This window comes from Lepidothrix coronata, unplaced genomic scaffold (assembly GCF_001604755.1).
Source record: "Lepidothrix coronata isolate B3197 unplaced genomic scaffold, Lepidothrix_coronata-1.0 Scaffold49, whole genome shotgun sequence".
NCBI lineage: Eukaryota > Metazoa > Chordata > Aves > Passeriformes > Pipridae > Lepidothrix > Lepidothrix coronata.
The window spans coordinates 2,442,671-2,455,931 of NW_016690229.1; the positions used below are offsets into that span (position 1 = coordinate 2,442,671).

The 13,261-nt window shown below is 41.4% G+C and overlaps 1 protein-coding gene across 29 annotated transcripts in view; it reads right to left on the bottom strand.

Moving 5' to 3' along the window:
- Positions 1 to 12,150, bottom strand: part of CTCFL (CCCTC-binding factor like) — a 64,548-nt gene extending 52,398 nt beyond the window's left edge. For 18 of the 29 annotated variants that reach the window (XR_001874860.1, XR_001874871.1, XR_001874873.1 and 15 more), the window contains exons 1-3: positions 4,435 to 4,453; positions 2,548 to 3,010; positions 1,399 to 1,651 (exon numbers count right to left, since the gene is read on the bottom strand). Coding sequence is in view for 2 of the 29 variants with exons in the window: in XM_017815220.1 (XP_017670709.1) it covers positions 1,399 to 1,651; positions 2,548 to 2,760 (466 nt within the window). In the remaining 27 variants the exon portion in view is untranslated. Of the gene's footprint in view, positions 1 to 28; positions 99 to 1,398; positions 1,652 to 2,547; positions 3,011 to 3,388; positions 3,958 to 4,434; positions 4,454 to 6,735; positions 6,922 to 7,182; positions 7,421 to 10,842; positions 10,860 to 12,016 lie in introns of those variants that run through there. The other 11 variants (XR_001874875.1, XR_001874874.1, XM_017815220.1 and 8 more) reach the window with 9 other exon arrangements.
- Positions 12,151 to 13,261: the final 1,111 nt, after the last annotated feature.

Below are 13,261 nucleotides of genomic sequence, written 5' to 3' on the forward strand. Positions count from 1 at the left end.
GAAACCTAACTCCTAACCTAGCTCTCACCTCCAAGACAGGATGAGACTTCTTCTCTCAATATCATCATTAAGACATGGTTCATCAAGGCACTTACAACCTGTGCAACACACTTCTTGAGGACAACTGTGTAATTAGTACTAAGGAAGCTTATTCAAAGATTTGGAAATGGCAGCTTAAGCTATTCTCAGCTTTCTGGTAGTCCTGAATCTGTAAAGTGTATATAAAAAAATCATGATGTAAAAGCCTCTTTAGAATTACTAGTTGAATTTGAGGGAAAAAAAAAAGAATCAATTGCTTGAAGAAGTCACAGAATAAAGTTCATGGCACAACAGAAATTAATTTCTTTTGAGAGTAACGAGATTAAATGCGCAACACTTTCAGTTATGAAGAAGATTTGAAACTGTGAAATGGCAAATACGTCATATTTGAGGAGTCTTTCCAGAACAGTTGTCTCAGCTCCCAAGTGCACTCTCTGTAATGTTTTTCATGCTGAGACCAAAATGCATTTTATACAATGCTTTATACCACACAGAGATGTGCAGATGACACTTCAGTAACAGCAAACAAAACCACTTTATTGTCATTTATTCATTGTGGATTCATGCCCACACAAAAGAACATTGTTAGCTTTGTTAAAGCTGCTCAAATGTGCTTCCTATAAGGGCTGTAACTAAAACATGGGACATTAACAATTTGTACAATTTCCATAAACAACCTCAGCCAAGACACCTTAACATCCAGATGCTACAACACACACGTTTACAGACTCAACATCACTGATGTCATCCAACTTTTCCAGCACACACACACAGTTTCTAGGGAAACAGATGCTTATCTTTTCCCTTCCAAGTCAGTCCTTAACTTCTGCAACGTACTTTCACATTTCTAAAACTTTAAATCAGCCATTTTCTGTCACTTTTATTTAGGTTCTGGGAAAGGCTTTGCTGACAGGTATTGTTTGATACTTGCCGACCACCCTCTGCCAGCAACGTGGAACAATTCTAAGCTCATCCATAAACCCTCAAAAAAGCTCATTTTCAAGCTGAATGAATGAATTAAGAGACTAAATAAATTACTAGGTTTATTCAAAGGCATTTATACAATATTAACTTTGAAATCTCCCTGGAGGTTTCACATACCACGTACTGTTCAAAAGACCATTAATTTCTAAATGCCATCCAAAATGTCTCTCCTGACATCAGCCTGAACAAGATCTTCTAACGCTTAAGGCTGAAAGGTTTTTTTTCTTCTTCCAAATTTCCACAGAACGTTAAGACTTAACCTAACCTAAACTCAACAATTACCACTGTATTTAATATAAAATTTCAGCCTCACTTCAAAATCTCACCCAACATACATTATCTAAAAATGAACTACAAACATTGTTAACGTTTTACCTTTTTTCTGACGTGGTGCACAAGCCTGAAATTTTAGATTCTTGGAATTTTTTACAACTGTTTGTTCTGATGCAGTTGCATATTCCCGCTCTTTACTTTCATTACACAACTCTGACAAATTTTCACTGGCTTTGCAGCTTTGGCTCTTTTTTTCCCCAACTGTGGAAAAAAGTTTCTTTCCTTCCCCCTCTTCAGATGGGCTCAGCTGCTGGATGTTATTTTCAAACGCAATGGCATCATTATCTCTGTCAATCTAATTTAAAAAAGAAAATGTTTTACAACTTTCTCAATCAACGGCAGTCACTAGTGGCAAATCAACTGAGCAGTCAACAAAAGACAAGCTACTAATTCATCTTGATTTTCAGGCTTAAATGTGATGGACAAAACTGCAACAAAAAATTTGCATTTAGCATACAAGAGCTTAACTGGGAAGTGAAAAATTACTAAAATTGAGCCCTACCTCTTCAAAATTTTATGTAAAATTTCAGAGTGTCATGTAAAGATTACACTACTGAGAACACAAACCCCTGTATCTTAATTTTTCAAAAAGATTTTAAATTTCACTTTAGTACATTTACCTTTTAAAAGAAAACAAGAAGTATGCTCTCAGTTTTTTATTAAATATAGGACTTCTGCAGCCTAATTGTAATGCTTTCTTTGTCATAAGGCAATTACAGGGTTGTGATATGTCTTGCATTAGCTAAATTAAATATGACCTACCTCAGAACTTATCTAGAGCTGCACGAATTTAAAAAGAATAAAAATAATATTTTATTATAAAACCAACAGTTGGAACAGAATAAATAGCAGTGTTTGCATGTCTTTTTAATAAAATTAATTTCAAATGAAACCATATTACACACCCAGCTTTAACAACGACACTGCAGTACTGAAGTAACTGAATTATAGAGAAGGGAAACTGTGTAATGGTACTTAAGAGATCGAGGCTGTCAAACCAAATAGTACCAAACTGGTGCACTGAATTAAAAACTTGTCTGAATTTCAACAAGTTACTTATCTAGTCTAAAGTTTTAGCTTGTCTTTTAAAAAAATGGGATGAGATTATAAAAAGCTGCACAAAGGACTGGATACTTAGAACTGGATCGGTGTGACAGCAGGAGCTAACAGGTAACATATCTTCACTTGTACCTCCATCCGGAGCATGTCTAGTGGTTTCTCAGTTGCCTTGCTTTCTGAACTCTTTTCTTGCCCTTCCTCTTGCAGAACATGAATCTGTGCCAGCTCTAGGTCATAGAACACGCAGATCCCTTCCCGCAGGGTGAGAGCCATGCCCTGGGACACGCTGTGCACCGCGGCCTGCCCCTGCCCCGGCAGCACCACTGCCCCGGCCACCGCTGCCATGGGCAGGGGCCTGCCGGGCTCCCTCCTCCTCCTCCTCCTCTGCTCTCACACACTCTGTGAGCAGGGCCCGTGTTTTTCACCCTCCTGAGGAGACGGGCACCGCTCTGGGGGACAGGAGCCCCCGCCCGCACTCGGGTCACTGCCAACGATGCGCTCCTTCGCTCGGCTTTGCCGGGCCCCACCACGCTCTTCTGTGCTGCCGTCCGTGGTTTCCCCGCAGCCCTAAGGCCTCGCACGGTGCTGAGCGAACCTGTTCGAAAGGCAACGTTAAACACGAGGGCAAACCACGGGCGTTCGGGACAAGCCCCGGCTCCGCCTCGCACAGCAGCCCCCCCCCGCTGCCCGTCCCGCTCCCCGCCTCTCGCAGCCTCCGGCCGGTTCTCGCCCCTCAGCCTCTGCCGCTCCTCGTCCGGAGGAGAGGAGCTCCCCCGCCACAAGGCACCTCACGGCCCGCCGCGGGCGGTCCCTCCTCCCACCCTCCGCCCTCCACCTCCACAACGGAGAAGAGGCTCAGCGGCCCGTTGAGCACCTCGGCATGGCGGCCCTGCCCTCCCTGCGCCGCTCCCTCAGCTGCAGGGGGAAGCCCACCTGTGGGCAGCTGCTCCCGTGTGAGACAGCTGGTTCTCACCTCTAATTCTTCGGGAGGCACAAAGCCCTGAAGTGGGTGGACCAGCAGAGCTTTGCCCGTCTGTGCATGGGGTGCCCAGTGCTCAGCAAAGAGCCCGTCCCCTCACAGTGAGAGCACAGCAGGGCCTGTAGGAGCAGCTGCCATTTTGCCACCCTCAAGCTCTAAATGAAGATCTCTCTGTCTTAATTGCAGGCCCTTAACCTCCTGCTCCCACTTGGCTGGAGACCACGGGGCTGAGCTCAGCTGGTCCCCCCACTTGCAAAATCTCTGGAGTACTTCCCATGTTTTCCTGACGGAAACCCTTCAGCCGGGTGCCGTGGAGCTGAGTGGTGCTGAAGGGCTGCCTGACGCTGCTGCGGCGGCGGCTCCCACCCAGGAGCTGAAGTGTTGTACAAAACTGGCTCAAGTGGGCTTGCAGAGCCAGTGGAGCGATATATAAGCATCATTACACTGTACTTTAGGCCAGGATTGGGTATTCAATGAGAGCAAGTTCAAAAGAGTTCTCCAAAGGCATTGTAAAAATGTCTTTGAGGTAAACTTGTGCGATTTGAGAGACTTAACGTTGAATCTTGCATACCCTTCTAGACTAGTGATTTCCAACCATCAAGTGTTTTATAAGGCCCACTTACTATGAATACTCTATTACAGTGCAAAGGACAGATTTGGAGCTTTACCTCTAAATATTAGCTCAGTGTGTTGCAGGTACACGCATTGTAGTACATTACAAAGGGACTGCAGCCCAGTGTGGTCCAGATCCTGTTAAACTGAATTACTGAACACTAGTCAAAGCCCCAGACCCACTGATGGCATTTCTTGCCTTGGAAGTAACACAGTAAAACTGGCATTTGTGAAATATCTATAGCACAAAAGGAGCACACCCCACTGGCCTTTCAAGCTGTACCCTCAGATGAGGTGGGGTCATGCCCAAAGCCATTATATTTTGTGTTTCTGAGCACAGTTAACACCACTGGGTACCTAGGAACCACACATTCCCTTTTCCATGGAATTTTTCAGGGTTATTATTCCTATTTCTGTGTGGTAGGTACCTGGGATAGGAGGGCTATATAGCACCATTGGAGAAGCCGGTGAGTCTGATTCCTGCAAAGGATGTAGCTGTGAAAAGTACATTAGTGGGTCCACTGTAATTAGTTGTAAGAATGAAAAATTAAACTCTTCACATCTTGAAAAAGCATGATTTTAGATCATTGGACCTTATCCTCAGAGAGAGCAACTGAAAATCCCATAAATATCCTTGACAACAACTACTCCCATCCACTGCAGAATCTTAAACGCAAAAATAATATCAAATTTTTTACATTTAACATCAGCAAGTTAGTCATAACTATTCTGCTACTTGTAATCAACAAAATTCCAAAGCAATTATTTGAGGTTGAATATGTGTTCCAGCAATGTAGGGCTGATATTTTAGTTAGACACCACATTATTCATCATCCACGAATCTCTGGGCTCTCAAAACTAAAGAACACGGTGCAGAGTAAATAATATATTCTCATAATTATGCTGCCAGTAACTGTGGCCAGAGACTTTACTTCTTACACATTTCTGATTCTTTTCAAGTTGCTACATATATTGTGCAATTATTATAGTTGAAGGGTACTGTAGGAAAAAAGTTGTTATAATAATACACTCCTCTTTAGGTCATTTTAATGAGGTTTTCTGCACTTCAACAGTCATCAGCTTCCAAGAGCTGTCCTGCCTTGCACTTCTGCATTATTAATACCAGCACCATCCGTGCAGCTACACTAAAGGTCTGTCATTATTTCCATTATTAACTGATATTTTAAAGGGTTTATAACTCAAACACAGAATAGCCCTTCAGTTCATTTTTTTTTGTTGAATTTAAAGGAATCACTTGGATCAGCAAGCTGCAAATTCAACCAGTTTCTGATTAGGTTTTGACACACTAGAGGTTAACAGCTCCATAATGGCCATTATGGCCTGTTCTGTGTACAGTCTCCAGTTACCACTGCTGCTGCATTGTCTATCTCTAGCTGCAATCAAGCTTCTACCCACTCCTCTGGGAGTCTGGTTCTTTCTAACACATCAACAGTCTGCCTGAAAAATCTATCATGAAAAGAATAGAGAGCCATTTTATTTTTAAAGTCATAATTATACTTTGGGGGGTAAACATTCAGTATGAATTATTGTTTGTTAGGAGTAGTTTATAAGGAGTATAAGGAATTTAATGTAGGCACATTTTCTTGTGCTAAAGTAATGTTGCATAAAGGAACAAAATTCGGCCACAAAATTGCAGATAAATTGCTGATAAGAATCTACCAGTGCATGAAAATGAATACATGGACAACTGAAATCCTCAATCAGCAGAGTAAATTCTACCCTTGACTGCACTAAGGAAACACAGTGAACTTTGTTCTGATCTGTGGTTTTCTACCCCAGTATAAACAGTGCAGCTGATTTTTGAAAAGAGTAAAATAGTGGGTTATCTGTTCAGATTGTCAGTCTTAAATCTGAATAACCCCTTTTATAATATTTAGGACGTTTAATGCTTGTTAGGTGGAGCTTTGTTAAATGCTCCATTAGCATGTACATAAAGCATATTTGACCTTGAAGGTAGTTCTAAGTTCCCTTTCCTTACTGTATTTTAGAAAATCACTTTGGATGACTGCAGAGGCTGTTTAACAAGCCTCTACCGTGATGCTTTGCACCTCCATCACAGGTTCTAAATTACAGTGCTCTGATGCCAATGGAAGGATTGCCATCAATTTAACTGGGTTTGGAATTAGGCCCAGAATAGATAACTACGATAAGAAATGACGGTGTGATTTATTTACACATTCTTGACCTGTCCACAAAATGCAGAGTAAATCAAGACTGCTGTAGTGCATTTGGAAGAGAAAAGGAAAAAAATAAAAAGGAAAAAAAAGAGGGAGACGAAAGCAAAAAAAAACCCTGAAACAAATAGGCCCCAGTTTAACCTCCAATGCTCGTAATTGTTTCATTTGTGATACTCTGTCTTGTGGTTGAGAACTCCATTCTTCTGCAGAACATGACTCCTGTTAGTCTATGAGAAAATCCAGTCTTTGTTGTGACTTATTTTGACAGCTTTAATATCATTTTCCACCTGGCATCTGGAAAGTTTTCCATTTTCACTTTCCTCCAATGTCTCACTTTTGTTTCCAAGTCTATGTCGCGTTCGCACCGCACCTGTCAGAGTGGTGTCTGTGCCTTAACACCGCTCTGCAAACACACACGCCTTTGCTTTGCTCTTGCACCAGGGACAATCGCTACCTTCATCACCTGTTTTGCAGTGAGATATTGCCCCTCTTCATAATGACAGCAGGAGATAACCTCTTTCACACCATCACCTGTTTCAGGGAAGGCGAGTTTACTTTTATCGTCTTCTAATTCATCTGGCTCCTTTAAACACTGTTCAGTTCTTGAAGCTGTAGTCGCAAAACGGTTGAAATATTTTCTGGTGCTGTTGTCAACTTGTGCCTTCAGTGTCCCACTTTCACAGAGATGAAGCATTTCTTCAGAGACCACCAAATATCCTAATTAAAAAAAAAAAAACAACACAGCATTTCAACTAATGAGTGAGATTAAAAAAAGAAAGATGCTATTCTAAGCAACTGAAAGTTGCAGATTCAGAATTAACTCAGTGCTTCAGTGCTGGCCTGGAAGATTCTCAGGAGAAAATATACAGTCTGATCACTTGAAAAGAAGGATAGTATTAAAATATTTTAGATTTGTTTCCCCCTTTTTTTTTTGTTTTGTTCTGTTTATTTGATTGTTTTTTGTTTTGCCTCCCATACCTCTGATTCTGAGATGGGAGCTACAGCTTCTTCTAGAAGACATCATTTAGGATTCAGATCCGACTTGGATTTCTTGTTTGCCCCAAAAAACACAATTCTCTGCTCCCCATCTCTACAATCCTATAAAAGTTACTCAGACCTCAGACCGAGGAACATCAGAACATGCAGTCTACTGTTTTCCTTATTGCCCAAAGCAAAGGGAAGATGGGAGCATAGCAAAGCAAAGACAGATGGAAATCATCGTGGAGGGTATTGATTGGCTGGTGTCTAGGCAGGCTATAAATTACCACTCAGTGCAAAGAGGAGGGTGAGGAGGGCACAGAGCTGTCTGGGGCACAGTGCTGGGACAGTTCATGAACAATCAGCTAAATATGGGCTGTGCCCAAGGCATGGGAAAGGCTGGGCTTTGCTCTCCCTCCAATGCTCACCTTGACTTTGAGAAGACAAATCATCTCTTTAAACAACAGTGATTCTTGTAGCAGAACCAAACCAACTTCTGTTAAGTTAAAAGACTTAATACTTTCAAGTGTTGTCTATGTGCTTAAAATCCTGCTCCAGACTGTAAATTATTATAATTATATAGCATGACAAAGAAAACCAAGACAAAATAGTGTACAGATGTGGGATATATAAAAGGGGAAGTATTTAACATAAGCTTACTGGAGCTGAAAGTACCAAGGATGATTGATTGTTCAGACACAAGCCAGGGAAGTGGTCTAAAAATTATTAACCATAATTGTAATTTGTCTATTAACTGTTTCATCTAGCATTATGATATATTTAGAAACAGTCATGCCATCCAGTAATGCACCGTTTGCTGCTTGTGGCAAACAGCAGAGCTGCGTGCCTGGGTCTGTTTGGAAGAAGGATGTTTATTGGGAAGGACATTACTTCTTCCATTTCAAAAGAAATTAGTGTGGTTATACAGTTTAATACACCTCAGTGATTTCCACTGTTTTTACAGAATACTCTTTAATCTAAGAGATAGCAAAGAAAGTTTTAAAGACAGCTCCTCTTAGTCAGTTATTAAGGGTTTCTGTTGCTGTTTGTGCAAGGGTCGAAGAGTCAAAAGCTTAAAAAGGCAGAAAGTTTTCCTCTTGTTTTGACTAAACTGGGGGAAACGTGCTAGACCTGTGCAGAATTTGATTGCCAAACACAAAGAGAAAATACACAGTGAGAAACGATAGTAAAGGTTTAACCCAGCTGATGTAAGAAACAAACTCCAAGGATGCCCATGTTTCCTTCTTCTATCGCATTGTTAATCTTTAATCAGAAAAACAGTTCAGAGAACAGCTCTTTGTGCACAGCTGAACAGACACCAAACATTGGAAGTTAATTGGATCACGGAGAATGGGACTCTTGAATCATTGCCCTAATGAATCTATGAGTGAGATATACAACCCAAAGGAGTTCAAATTCTGCTTCCACGTGGAAATGCAGCAAGTAGACATTAAACCTTGCAGAATCAGCAGTACGGAGGCAGTTAGTGGGTTCAGAAGAGCAGTGGGTTCCCATGCACTTTTTTCCCAGCTCAGATAACAAATTGTCTTGGGTGCTGAACTTTCAAGGAGTCCAAATCAAGATTCTTAACTGAAAAATCTGAAGAAATCAAGAAAATGTAAGGGCATATTTCAAGACATGTATATTAGTCTCACTTCACTGAACAGTGGTTGATTTAGTCCTTGATATTTATCAGTGGAGATACCTTAAATCTTAGTCTTCTGCACTGCTATAATGTCAAATCATCACTTAAAGACCCCATGCCTCTCCATCAGGAACTGGTAACAGAAACATGGTGTAGCAGGTTTTACATATTTTCCTGTAGTAAGAAACCAAGTCATCCTTATAGCCCTTGCAGTCTTTTTAAACAGCAGGATGAGGCAGTGCCTAGAAAGCAAACGAGAATAGCTAAGTGACAGTTTTGTGAATCATGGTTATTGTTCTGTTCAGAGCTGCCTCTACAAACAAAGTCTCTTGATCTGTCATTCATAGCCTTCTTTTGTTTAAGATTTCCTGGTCAGAGCCCATTCGTGCTTCACTCAAAATAACAAGGTCTTAGTGCCGTTTCAGAGCAAATACCTGAACTCTACAAGGTTAACAAGTGGGTGTTTTTTAAAATTTTATTTGAAGAATGCAAGTTGGTTGCTATTAATTTGTACATACTAGTTTAAGCTTATGTATAAGAAGCTGCTCTTTACATAAACAGTACTCATATGCTTATGTATCATTCTGAGTCAGTAAATTTGGAGACAGTTACAGTTGGTCAGTCAACAGACACACGTACAGCAGTCAGAATTCTGTCTTCTTAAAAGCATAAGAGAAAAGTATGATCTCCAGGGTCCAGCTGAACTCTTGATTTCTTTGCTGAACGTTGTTTGTAGCAATACTCATAATTGTGGCACTTGTCTCATAGGAACCATTTACAGTGACCAAGCAAAAGTGCTTTCGAAAAAAATCACGTTGTTATCCACCAGTGTTGCCTTATTCCTATTAGAATAGGAATACACTGTGCATAAGTGTACAGTGTGTAGGACTGCACCTGACCTGTTAACACTTACATAAGAGTTTTCCAGTAAACACAGGCTCTGATACAGGGATTATTAGTTTTTTTGCAATGTTGATTTTCCTCCAGCTGCCAGGTTCAAGAACCAAAAGGTATGTAGGTCTTGACATAGGCACATTTGCCCTCTGACCTTTTGATGTAGTTTGGCTTTCATTTCTGCACAATCAGCTTTCCTATCCTGTTTGGCTTCCAGTGTTATATGATGTTTGAAATATTAATCAAAGATATTTTCTTGGAGAATAAGGTATAGAAAAATGTCACTTGAAACAGAAAACACAGTTCAGCCTGAGTTGCTGCTTTTGTGTTCCTGTTAAAGGAGAAAACAGGTTACAGTATATGTTTTTAATTTCAAATAAGAACATACTATTTGTATTACAGTAACCTAGAGAGGACCCAGCAGGGACTATCTGTGGCACAGACATAAAAATAAGAAGAGATAATGATCACGTCTAATTAGGTTTTAAACTCCTCTAACCAGGAACTACCAACCAAACTAGGAGAATGCATAAGAACAGGGAGAAATCAGCATTATCACCTCTCAGCCCCCTTCCATAGAGATGATAAAGGCTTAGGGATGTAAAGTCATGTGTCCAAAGTCAAACAGGAAATCCATGGCAGAGGAAGAAACAGAACCCAAACCTTAGAGTCTGCACCAGGGCTTACTGGTTAAAGCCATCCTTCTTTAAGGAAGTCAGCTCATGAAGGACATACAGAACTGTGACCAGAGGGACAGTCTGCATGTAACAAGGGACAAAAACACTGAGAGAGAACAAAGGAAAATGGAAGCATTTAAAGAAAGGAGAAAAAGCACATTGCACAGGTAGAGCTGGGTAGCCTTGAAATGACAACTGCCAACAGAGTCCTGCTAGCAAGCAAAGGATCACAGAGAATAATGAACAGCATACAAGAGGAAGGAGCAAGAGGTTGTCTTATTCTAGAAAAAAATAAACAAACTTAGATTATAAAAGGTGCTCCTTAGGCCTGAGGAGGTGAAGTCTCTGTAAAGGCAGAGTTAGCAGAACCCTAGTTATCCACAGGAAGACAGAAGCTCTTGAAGAAGGGGTGCTTGAACCTGGGTGCAAGGATTTGTTGCTTACCCCTTCCCCAGGTAGGAAGCAGGGAGCTTCAAACAGCTGCAAACACACCTCTGTGGTAAACAGATTTCACCCCAGCAAGGGTCACCGTTTTTATTTGCAAACTGAATCTCAGAGCCATCTGGGCTTTGTGTGACTGAGCAGAGCAGATGCTGCACAGGTGAAGGGAAACACAAACCTTATGCTGACTGTTTTCCACGGTGTTCAGTATGGTTTGTCCCTTTCTCTCCTAGCTGTGGTTCTGCTGTTCATCCAGCCAAAAAATTGCAGGAACTGTGCAAAAATCATAATTATGTTCTGGCTACTGTAAAGTCAGTCAAAGTCTTGGTGGGCCCAAATTCTCTGTGTGACTGTTGGACCTTCTGCAGTAGATGAGAAGAGCTCCCAAGCTGACAGGATTATACATAGCTGGCCACTGGTCAGGTGCCAGTGGCTACAGAGCTCATTACTCACATATTCACACTGATAGAGGTTTTATGAAAGAAAGGGCAGTATTCCTTACTGGCAATGTTTGGAAGTGTCAAGGTACCTCTCTAGCCAAGACTCCAGTTTTTCTTCTTACAGGAGAAAATGGAAAAGAGACCCCACCTCCTCTGGTGACTATAACAGTGTCTCAAAGCCTGTAAAAGTGAGCTTAAAAATAAAGTAGTAATAATAATAACAACAACAACTATTTTATCTGCCAAAAAAGAAGAATAACAAGCAAGAAACCAGTGTGCCCATGGTATAATATCAGCATTGTCATGTACTGTGGCACTACCAGGACTTTCTCTAAAATACAGCTCAGGACTGAGCACTTGAGCTGATACTAAACTAAGCATCAAAGGTTGGTGACTTTCTTCAGAGACCTTAAACATGCACCAATGCATGTTCCTGGCTGCCAAAATTTACTTCCATTTGTTCGAGAAATATTAGCATGACTGTGGTCAGGCTGAAAATGCTGGACAGGCAGCAGTCTAATCAGGATAAATCTGGGTATTCTTTTCTGGTTTTCCATTCCTCTGCTATCAGAACAAGGCACTTAACTTTGAACACAGGCAAAAAAGTTACATCACCTTATGTAGTGAGCCACAAACATTATTATATCTTACAGTGTGCCCCAGACAAATACTGTATCATTTGGTGTTGGAAAGGAGGAGGTAAGAAGGAAAGCGCTGTGCTCCCGGTTTGCTGCTACCTGTTGTGCCTGCTCCCAGAGGCTCAGGGTTCACACAGCACACGAGGAGAGGAGTGTGCAGCACGTGTGGCCAGAGCCCCCAGACCTCCCGCAGATGGGGCAGTGCCGAAGAACTGCCTGTAAGGAAAGGGGCTGTGAGGTGGAAATATCACACGAGGCTGCACGGGGCCTGGGATAAACACTTGGCTCGGTCACAGACTCTTTTGCAAGTGCAGGCAATTTGCACGGTTCACATTTTCCTCTGGAAGCTGAGAGAACAGTCCCTGCCCTGGTCTCTGTGAGCTGTTTGCTTGCAAGGGCTGCCCTTGGATCTGGGCTCTGTGGCACCCAGTCCAGCAGCAATTGCAGTGTGCTCACGGCAGGAAATAATCCAGAGGCAACACTCTGCCCTTGGTAGAGCAGCTCAGAGAATCTTTAAAAAAAAAAGCTACAGTTTTATAACAAAATACCCGAGTGACAAACTCTTTGGAGGTGATAGTACGTAGGATAATTAGCAATGGGAAGGGAGTAGAATTTCTGAGTATTATTATATGCCATTAACAACTTTCAGAGCTCATTGAGAGTGCTTTGTTGCACCTTAGTTTATAGTGATGAGTTAAGCTTTCTAATGATGCTTTTTCTGAGCATCTAAGAACTTTTACATTTATTGCATTGACTTCCAGTAAGTCTATAAATCTAAGTGCTCAAAACCTCTATTTTGAACAGCCTGAATAGTGTCCATCAAAGCAAACATCCTAAAAACCCTCCTTTCAAGGCACTTGTTGAACACTATCATCTTGAAATGTCAGATTCACATGCATTTAAATGATTTGACAGCTTCCAAGAAGGCACCTGATGAGCATCACATTCAAGTGTCAAGAAGCACAGAGAAAAAGTGCCAAAAAAAGTTAAATCTGAAGAAATTGTATCAGCTATTAGATGAGCATTATAATGCAGTTACTACTAAAAAAGATTTCTCATTTAAATGGAAAATAAACTTTACATTCTAGACAATTTTTTTAAAGGCCTTACATTGCCCCAGACCACCTCCCATATTTTTTTACTAGTGAGATCTTCCAGAAACTGAATCCAGGCAGCAGACACACCCTGGTACTGGGTGAACACCTCAAGGCCACTGTAACTGAGCCATTGGAGGTGCTACTTCTAGGTTTGGGTTTTTTTGTGGGAGACATTGTGTGTTATGAAAATTCACTATCTCCTGCTAAAACCTTTAATGCCTTCTGTTGGCTGTCTAAAAGCTGAATC